The following is a 10,120-nucleotide window of genomic DNA, read 5'->3' as shown; positions in this document are numbered from 1 at the left end:
ATCAAAACATTCCCTGTATGACTCCTTTGGCTGTTTTAATTCTTGAAAGTCTGCTTCTGAAATAAAGACATTTTTTTCTATGACTTCCTTACTCTATTAGTGTAAATGAGCAGAAGTGTATAAGGAAAGCGGGTCACAGTGTATGATTTGAATATAACCGCAGAGTAATTTGATCCATGGAATAAAATTTTAGGTCCCTCAACTTTGTTTTCATTTTTGTAGCTTATTATTATTATATTTTTTTGTAGCTTATTCTTAATAGACATCTTTTGTACCATCTGAATTGTCCTTTTAAACCTCTTGCCTTTTGTTTTTTCCTGAGGGTTAAATTTTTAAAATTGTGAATATGAGAATATATAATACATAAAATTAAAAGATAATAAACAACAGCTGTGTACTTCACCCAGCTTAAGAAATAAGATAGCTCCTACCAGTACTTTTGAAGCTTGTATCAGCTTGTATGTACTGATTTTTTTTTTGCCTGCTGTTTGCAATACTTCCCTACTATAGTTATTTTGAAACTAGGTAAAATTTTTAGTTTTTCAGTATAAAACATTGTGTCTTTAGAAAATACATCAATGACTGCCATTTAGTTCATTAAATAAAAGAAAGTGAAAGTGAAAGTTGCTCAGTGGTGTCCGACTCTTTGTGATCCCATATACTATACAGTCCATGGAATTCTCCAGGCCAGAATACTGGAGTGGGTAGCCTTTCCCCTCTCTAGGGGATTTTCCCTAACCAGGGATCGAACCCAGGTCTCCCACAATGCAGGCAGATTCTTTACCAGCTGACCCACAAGGAAAGCCCTTAGTTCATTAACTCTCGAGTTAATCTGGGTTTGCCATATCATGCTAATGCATTCATTTCAATCACAGTTTTGCCACTCTAGTTTTTTTTTTTTTTTTAAGATTTGTACTGATTTTATAAATCTCAGCACAAGAGTACTTTCAGTCAGGTGTCTTCATATCCTCCCCCCCTCCCTCTCCTCCCATCCCCTCTTGTCTCCCTGACCTCTCTTGAGAAAGAACAGACACCAAGAGACCACGTCTGTACTTTCCTGAGCATACCATGCACCAAAACTCAAGTTTGTTGAAATGCTGTTAGTCCTCCCTGCACATGTGCTGTAGGTTGATTTTATGCAGTGATTTTCAGACAACTAGAAAAATGGTTTGTAAGTTTAGCTTCAAAAACCACTTAAGCTCAGTTCCTAGATTGTTCATAGACTATTATATTGCCTTTGGCAAAATGTGAGCTAAAACGTACTGTAAAAGATTTTGAGGATTATGGGAGGTTTCTGTGGTAAGGATAGTACATGTTTTTCATTAGCATCTAATTTTGCTCCATAATTTGTGAATGGTTCCATTTGTAGGGGAAAAGATAAAAAATTCGTTGTAGGTTTTTTTCAGAAAAAAATTAAAATATGACTGAATTTGTAAGCTTCTTTAGAAAGAAAATTGTATCTGTAGTTTGCAAAGTCCATTTGGTGTTTGCTGTATCCTAGTTGGCACCCCACTCCAGCACTCTTGCCTGGAAAATCCCATGGACGGAGGAGCCTGGTGGGCTGCAGTCCATGGGGTCGCTGAGAGTCGGACACGACTGAGCGACTTCACTTTCCCTTTTCACTTCCATGCATTGGAGAAGGAAATGGCAACCCACTCCAGTGTTCTTGCCTGGAGAATCCCATGGACGGAGGAGCCTGGTGGGCTGCAGTCCATGGGGTCGCTGAGGGTCGGACATGACTGAGCGACTTCACTTTCCCTTTTCACTTTCATGCTTTGGAGAAGGAAATGGCAACCCACTCCAGTGTTCTTGCCTGGAGAATCCCAGGGACAGGGGAGCCTGGTGGGCTGCCGTCTATGGGGTCGCACAGAGTCGGACACGACTGAAGCGACTTAGCAGCAGCAGCAGCATCCTAGTTACTGTCAAAACTCAAATCTGATACAGACCATTGTTTTTTTGAAAAGTGACAAGCCTGAAGGATATATTGGAATAATCAATAGAATCTTTATTCAGTAATCCAATGTCTAGACTTGAGAAGTTTATCATTACTCAGTATATTCGGAGGAGGAAATGGCACCCCACTCCAGTACTCTTGCCTGGAAAATCCCGTGGACAGAAAAGCCTGGTAGGCTACGGTTTATGGGGTCGAAGAGTCGGACACGACTGAGCGACTTCACTTCACTTCACAGTATATGATGGTTTAGTTGCAGCATACCTCAGCAGCCAGTTTCCTAACTTGCTGAGATTCTTTATCCTTTGCTAAAGGCTGTTTTTCAAATGAGTAATAATTAAATGGTTGATTTTTTCCCCCTAAGATGTCAGTTTTAGGGCGAGGTCATTTTGATAATCCACAGGCAGATGCATTATCCATTATGCCATTGGCCCACTCATCTTTTCCTGTTGAAGCCGTTGAAGTTGGCAGGGTATTGTGACATTTTACAGGTGAAGAATATAATGTTGAGAGCCTGAAGGATTTGAAAATGTGTAGTTCATAGCTAGAGATTTTAAATTTCACATGTTCCTTTACTGTAGTTTATGCTGAAATTATAAAGACTTTCATTATTATTATTTTTTAAGACCATTTATGAGGGGAAAAATTAGAAAACTATGTTTTTGAAGTAAAAACCTTTAATCTCGATTCATATATTATTTTGCAAGTAAAACTTTTGATGTGCTGCTTTTATGTTCATCTGTCTGTCTGTCCGTATCCCCCTTTCCTTCCCAGTTGGATACCAGTTGGTCTCATGCTTAGGGTTTTACTTGATACCATAGCAGCACCTAAACTGGAAAAGTGGTTTTTCAAGAATGGAATCTGGGATCGAGGAATGATTTCAGAGACAGGTGGTTCCTAATTTACAAGTAGTTCATACATGTAAACTGCTATCTCTGAGCTGCTCTTTCATGTTGTGAGCTTTTAAAGAACCCCAGGGGCTCAAAAGTAGGAGGAGAAATAAGTGAAAAGCAGAAATATTTGGGGGCAGTAAATACAGACTCAAACCCACTTGGCTAAAACTTTTCCTCACACTATCTCAGTCTTTTTTAATGTTATTTTGCAATACTACCAGAATTCTACCAGTTAGGGGTTTATTTGGTCTATTAGCACTCCACTCCAGTACTCTTGCCTGGAAAATCCCATGGATGGAGGAGCCTAGTAGGCTGCAGTCCGTGGGGTCGCTAAGAGTCAGACATGACTGAGCGACTTCACTTTCCCTTTTCACTTTCATGCTTTGGAGAAGGAAATGGCAACCCACTCCAGTGTTCTTGCCTGGAGAATCCCAGGGACAGGGGAGCCTGGTGGGCTGCCGTCTATAGGGTCGCACAGAGTCGGACACAACTGAAGTGACTTAGCAGCAGCAGCTAGCATCCTTGTTGAAAACTGCAAATGTTAAAGTGAATTATTTCAGCCCAGTTGATTTCCTGTCAAATACCTGAAGTGAACTCCATTGAGACAACAGGAACTTCGGGCTGGTAATTTAGGAACATATTGATACTCAGGGGAAAGGGTTATTACTCTTAGCAGGATGATTGGAGTGTCCTGATGTAAATTTAGGGAATTGAAAGCATCAAGAGTTGAGAGAGTGCTAACAAAGGAAAACAACCTACTTTAGAGTTTTTCCACATAAAGAGAGGATCTAGAATTGGTTAAGTTTCTGTGTTGCTCCTGCAGAGTCCCCAGTGCCCATGGCTGGTATAATATCTTTTGGTCTCAATAGATGGATGTCTTTTGGCTAGCCTGGGAACTTGGCCAACGTAAGCAACATTGTTTCATTTGGAATAATACTGAATTCCACAGTATCAATTTGAAAACTAGATTTTTAGACCAAACTCCTTTGTTGATTTCAGCCTGTGCTTGTCTTTGTCTTATCTGTTATTGTGTGCTCTTAGTTGACAACAGCGAGAGGGTGCTCTTGCTTTCCCCTTAAGTCATGGAATTTGCTGGCCAATCATGAAATAGCAGCTGAAGTAATGAGTAGGAATTTAAAGTCAAAGAATTATAATAAGTAGGGGAAGCCACCGGGAGAGCAAAAGAGAGTTTGTGGGCTTGGAGGAGCAGTTGTGAGCAGTGTCTCAATTTACCTGTAACGCTGGAAGATTGACATCTGATTGTTCCTATAAAGCAACTTTCTTTACCTTTGATAGTAAGCCGTGGTGAAAAGTGAATTCACATTCGTACTGATTTGTGAATTGATGTAGATTATAAAATGTAGATATTTTTCTTCTGCTAAATTACATAGACTAGTGGAGTATTGACAGTTTATTTCATACCTAGAAATGTGTGACTTTTTTTGTTGGTAGTAGTCAGGTTTTAAAACTTTTTCTCCCTGGCAGTTACTTTATATTTTATATATAATTGGTTTTCATTAATGAAAATTATTTTCAAGTAAGCTTAAATAAATGTTAGCAAATGAATTTACAATCATTTTATCTCTGTTTTGGGGGTTGTGTTTACATTAGATGTTCCTCAATTAGGGGTAATTGTCTTGCATCCTTATCTCTTATCATAATCTGTTTTTCTTCACACAGTGTTGTAGTTTTGCTGCTGGACTCTTCCCTCCCTCCCCCCACCCCATCAGGATGATATGAGACTTGAAAGAAGACGATGCATACAGGTGACTCAAGTTTTGAAATACAGTAAAACTATGGCTGTCTGAGAGAATGTGGGAACTGGTGGTATATTTTGAATGGGGGGGAGCTTTCTGATAAACAGCATTAGGGGGAGAATAATTTAGATCACTGAATGCAAAGATATAGTTGGGGTATTATTAGACTTGACTTTGGGCATCAGTTTGATAATCAGTAACTGAGAGTGGTATTAATACAAATACAGCATTGTAATTGCTAGTTCTTGACCTTTTCAAAAGGGGATGATTGGCTAAAGTACTTTGGTGAGATTTGAAGTGTTTCTGTTAAAGATAAATAAAATATTCACCTTTATCGGTGAATGTATGTTCCCCCAGATCGCTTTAGAGCAGAGCCGTAAAGGCTTATGGAGAACATGTTAGCGGTGTGTCTTAAATAAGACTCCAACCGTTATATTGAGGATGTTACACCCATATGTATGACTCCTTGAAACTGTGGTCTGGGGTTTTATGTTTTCTTTCCTGCCTCTCTCCATCCCTTCCTTCATTCCTCTCTTTCTCCTTCCTTTCTTCCTTGTCTCCTCTTTTATCTTTTTATAGTTTGTATTTATATAGGAGAAGCAGTATAGAAGGCAGTTTTGAAAGAGTAGTTTTGATTGGTTTGTAATTAATTGAGGTGATCTTGTACATGGAAAAATGAAGGCTGTTGTATCTGTGGCTATGTTCAAACTCTTGAAAATGTAGTGTAGCTAATGGATAAGGTGTTATTAATGTTTAAATTTGAATGGTTTTAAATCAGGCTGATTAGGAGACATTTTGTTGAACCAAGCGGCTTGTATTTGTAGACCTGGACACAGATATTCTTGCTTGATTCATAAACTGAAAATGTGGTCTTTAACTGGAAAAGAAGTAACTACATAAATCTTGGATAGATACTTAATTACATTATTAGTGAAGGTGTTAAAATTTTTGTGATTGGTTTTTGGTTTTGGTGATCTTTGTTTTTCAAACAAAAAATTTACTTTTTTTTGACTTCAGAATGGAATTTAAAAAAAAAGTCTCAGGTGTACCATTTTGTATGAAGAAATGTGCTTGAATATATATTAATTATAGATCAAATCATATTTTACATTCATGAGGAACTCAGAGTCCGATGGTAATTCTTTTTTGAGTAAAAGGCGATTGAGTGATTATTGCTGTAACCTGTGTCTCAAGGGTGCACGCATGTGTTTGCCTGTACATACTAGAGGTAAACCATGGACACGTGCCGGCCGAGTGGCTGATGGAATCATCGTGATGCTGAGGCCGAGTATCAGTGTCATGGAGGAGTAAACAAGAAAGAATTTACAGAAAACATTGTAGAATTTTATGAAAATTGTGTTGTCAGATTTTATAAGTGTGACCTTCTGGTGCAGGAACAGTTTCTGAGCCCAGTCAGCTCCCGGGTTGCCCTTGGGCATGGTAGTAGCACGTTGGCTATACCAAGTAGATGCTTACTTTCACCTGAGGTCAGTAGAGGAACAAAGTGTTCTGGGGGTGTCTCAAAAGACTTATCCATGAATATTAATGATTCTAGAGGTTTTCCCTTAAGGAACTTTGAGGTGGCAGAGTTGCTCTTTTATTTCTAGTTTATTGTCACAAGATACGAAAAAAGTTTCCAAATAGCTCTTTTTCTTGAGAGGCTCATGGATGAACTGAAATATCTAAAGAGTAAATCCGGTTTATAAAGATTATCTAGTTCATTTTATGAGTGCTGGAACACACAGAAAATTTACAAATATCAGATTTGTGGTGTAATCTAGTCTCTTACTCAGCCCTGTAGTCTTTAAAAATTACCAACATTTAATGGCTGATAAAGGGAAAGACTGAAGAAGGAAGGTTTGACTCTGATGTGTATATTAGCTGTTGGTGTATTTCCCCTTCAACAGTTTGAAAGTTAATAATTGGTTTTGAATGTAAAATTAACAGCTTTTATAATCATCATTAATTAATACAGTTTGCTCTGGTTTTATGATGCACACATTTATTATTCAGCGGACAGGATTTTAACATGTAAAAGCTCATAAGGAGTTTTTCACTGGGAGTTATTTCTAGAATGTTTTTGCATACTTGGAAGTGAGTGTTGTTTCCCCAGGCATTCATGATCTTGACTGTAGGTTGGTAAGATGTGACGATGCCTTACTCTCATGCCGCTTCATTGTAGGTGCTCGTTCAGGGATGCTAGGAAGGACATTGAAATATGTTTTGACTGACTGCGCTTTTCAAAAGCCAAAGCTTAATAATTGATTTTTACTGAACAGAAAGCTAAACTTTAATATATCTTTAGTACATGTGTTGATAGGTGTTTCTGTACTTGTTAAATTTGAGGGCATTTTTCACATTTTAAAATACAGTTAGGCTGTATATTAGGTAAGATTGGATTATTTTTTGATCTTTGGAAGAAAAATCACTTATGACCAAACATTCGTTTCGCTAACATTTGCTTTGTACCAGGTGCGATAGTAGTGCTTGGCTTGTAAGGATTCCTTTGCTTGGGAATCAAGGAACACATTTCACCTGAAAGAGGGAGAAGATATATAAACAAATTATGCAGTGGATGTTTATGATAAATTTTAGATCCTTGTCTGTTGAATTCAAGGCACCTAGAGTAAAAATAGAAAACACTTTCTGGTTAAGGCATTCGGAGTAATGTCTTCACCTGATACCTACATGTTGTCAAAATCTACTTTTGTGTCCCACTCTTCTTTTCTGAGCTCCAGACTTACATAACTGCCTCCTAGGTGTCTCTCCTGCACACATTTTCTCCTCTCTTATTTATTCCTGTTAGTGATGAGTGACACCATTCTACCCAAGCATGCAGTCATCCTGAGAACCTAGGAGCTACTGCTCACTCCTTTGAATTAAGCAGTAACCAAATTCAGTTTATTTAGAATGTAGAAAGTACTTAGGAGATTAAATTTGGAAAATGCACTGCCTCAGAGGTCACTGTGCACATTAACATAAAAGCACTTGCATTTTTCATATTTATTTGATAAAAGGACCTCCTCTTCCTTTTATTTCTTATTTATACCTATTAACATTCAGTGGAACGTTAATCGGAAAAGCTGTTGGTTACAGCAGATGATACTATACTTTGCTGGGCTTCTTTAATAACCGAAATATTTTTATTTTTAATAATAGTGATAAGCTAGTTATTTGAAAACTTGAAATAGTTCTAGAACATACAGAACTATAACTATTTGAGGATGAACATTATAAATTTATTTTAAATTCTGCTGATTTGATCATATTGTCTACCATATTTCTATAAACTTAAGTGATTAAAGCTATTTGATGTGGTAGTTTTAACAGATTAAAATGTGAGTTTTGTGGGACAAAGTTTGCATACTACAGTGATCACAGGAGTATGGCATATTATAATATTATACAGCAATTAGAAATCAGATCTGTAAACTTAAATAAAGTCAACTTCTGTAGTCCCATTTACATACACAGGGTGCACGGAGGGGAATAAAAGGATTTGTGTATTTTGATATTTGAGAGTGTATTGCCCATTTCGCTCCTTTTGGTCTCGTTCTTCACATGGTCCTGTGTAAATAGGCTTTTCCTATATGTGTTTTCCCTTCTTTAGTTCTCATTCGTTTCTTAATCCTGAGCGGTCTGATTTTGTGCTTAATAATTCAACAGGTTGATGGTTTTTGGTGAATGGTTAAATCCAGTGGATTTATTTTTGCCCTCAGGTTTTAAGTTTTTCTCCCTGTTGACTCGGTAATGTAGTATCAGTGAAAAAATCGGGGAATTTATAAGACTATGGATGAGTGGAAGGAAACATACCCAGCGTTCTACTGCCCATTGCGCTAGGGCACTTTCTCTTCCAGTATTTTGTTCTTGATGCCATTTTTTATTAAGATCATCTGAATAGGTTGGTGTGCTTGGGCAGAATCTTTTTTCATATTGTTTATATTTTCTCTTTTATTGCCCAGCATTATATTGTGAACATTTCCCTGTGTCATCAAAAACTTACTAGCTATAGTGGTCTGTTGTTCCTTTCAACTTGGAGCATATTCAGAGCATTCAGAACTGTAACATTTTGAGGGCACATTATTTTAGAAATTTATTTTAAAATATGTGATTTGAAGCTGTTTCTTTAAATGCTCATTTCCTAGTTAAGTTAGATGTCTTTGGGACTTTTTTTTAAGTTTTCCTTTTCACTTTTTTAAAAAGTACTAACATTGTGCGTGAGTGTTTGTTCATATATTGAATTATTGCCTTGTAGTTTGTCCCTAGGAGTGTAAGTATTTTAGCTCATAGGGCTTAAAGAATTTTAAAACCCTTCGTACAACTCTTTAGAAAGGTGTTTGGTAAATGTACCAGTTTATACTTATTAGCATTAGACAAATGTTTGTCTTTTTAATATATCTTTTCGAGCAGTGAGTATTATAGTTAAAAATAAGTTTCCAATTCAGCTGGCAAAGAGAAGAATCTTCTGTTTTAGAAAATTTTATAAAAGTGATAGTGTGTTCTCAGTGGAGGAAAAAGTTTAGTTGTTTCTGAAATGCATAAAGCGACAAACCTAACATAGTTCAGTAAATATTCTTCTCCCAGGATTCTTTCTACCAAGTGGTTTTGTTTTATGCTTTTACAGCATTTGCATATGTTAGCTTGCCATTTTTTGGTCCCAGCTAATCTGATTCTCAGGCGTATTTGCATTTTTGTGTCCTGTGTCTAACAGGGTTCTTGTGACATAGAAAGTGTTCAATGAATACTTGTTAAAAGAATAAAAATTGTTACTCTTATTAATGCCTAAAAATATCTACTCGGAATGTCTGCTTTAATAAATTTCTATTACTATTTCTATATATTAATAATAAATAAATTTCAGGTGGTTTTAAGAGTTCCACATTATTTTCCATTTCATGTTTCCTTTTTTTTTTTTTTTTTTTACTGTTTCTGGTTTATAGATGAAAGTGATTAATAATGATTGCATCAGGTGTGTGTCTCATAAAAGAACATAGGATATTTATAGAGAAGATGGTGGAAAACCTGAGGTTAGCCATGTTGTAAAGTTGTATTTCTTAGGCTTTAGTACCTTTATTTAAGACCTCGGTGAAAGCAAATGGATCCATACTCATTATTCTAAATTGTAGGGATACTTGCTAAATGTACCTTCAGAGGAATGTATGAGATCTGGGGAGATAACAGTAGGACATAGTTGTTTGAATCTTGACAGTTTTCCCTAAATACAGAGTAACTGGCATGGCAAAACCAAAAATTGATGGACACTTTCTCTAAAACAGTATCACCACAAACTCTTAATAGAAGTAGATGAGGACCAGTCTCCAATAACTACAGGACCTGCATGGTGTCAACACTTGTATTGAAAGATTCAGAAGAAAGCAGCAGGAATTTGATGGACTTGTGAACAGGAGAACCCCAAGCTAGCTAACAAAAAGTCCCTGCAAAGTGTGGCAAGAAAGGTTGAGAACAGCAGCTAAAATGAAGAGATGTTTGTGAGTTCTCAGTATATCAGGGGCCCGCAG

At 36.9% G+C, this 10,120-nt stretch overlaps 1 protein-coding gene across 7 annotated transcripts in view; it reads left to right on the top strand.

Annotated features, from left to right (window-relative positions):
- The window catches only part of DYRK1A (dual-specificity tyrosine-(Y)-phosphorylation regulated kinase 1A), a 130,841-nt gene that overhangs the window by 30,924 nt on the left and 89,797 nt on the right, over positions 1 to 10,120 (top strand). For 4 of the 7 annotated variants that reach the window (XM_010834824.1, XM_010834825.1, XM_010834827.1 and 1 more), the window contains exon 2: positions 4,525 to 4,610. The exons of 1 other annotated variant lie outside the window; for it this stretch is intronic. In XM_010834824.1, the coding sequence (XP_010833126.1) occupies positions 4,601 to 4,610 (10 nt within the window). In that variant the 5' untranslated portion in view covers positions 4,525 to 4,600. Of the gene's footprint in view, positions 1 to 3,293; positions 4,611 to 10,120 lie in introns of those variants that run through there. 2 more of the 7 variants (XM_010834828.1, XM_010834823.1) reach the window with 1 other exon arrangement.

Source organism: Bison bison, unplaced genomic scaffold (assembly GCF_000754665.1).
Source record: "Bison bison bison isolate TAMUID 2011002044 unplaced genomic scaffold, Bison_UMD1.0 scf7180017864037, whole genome shotgun sequence".
NCBI lineage: Eukaryota > Metazoa > Chordata > Mammalia > Artiodactyla > Bovidae > Bison > Bison bison.
Note: the sequence above shows the minus strand (reverse complement) of the source record. Positions and strands in the feature narration are given on the sequence as shown.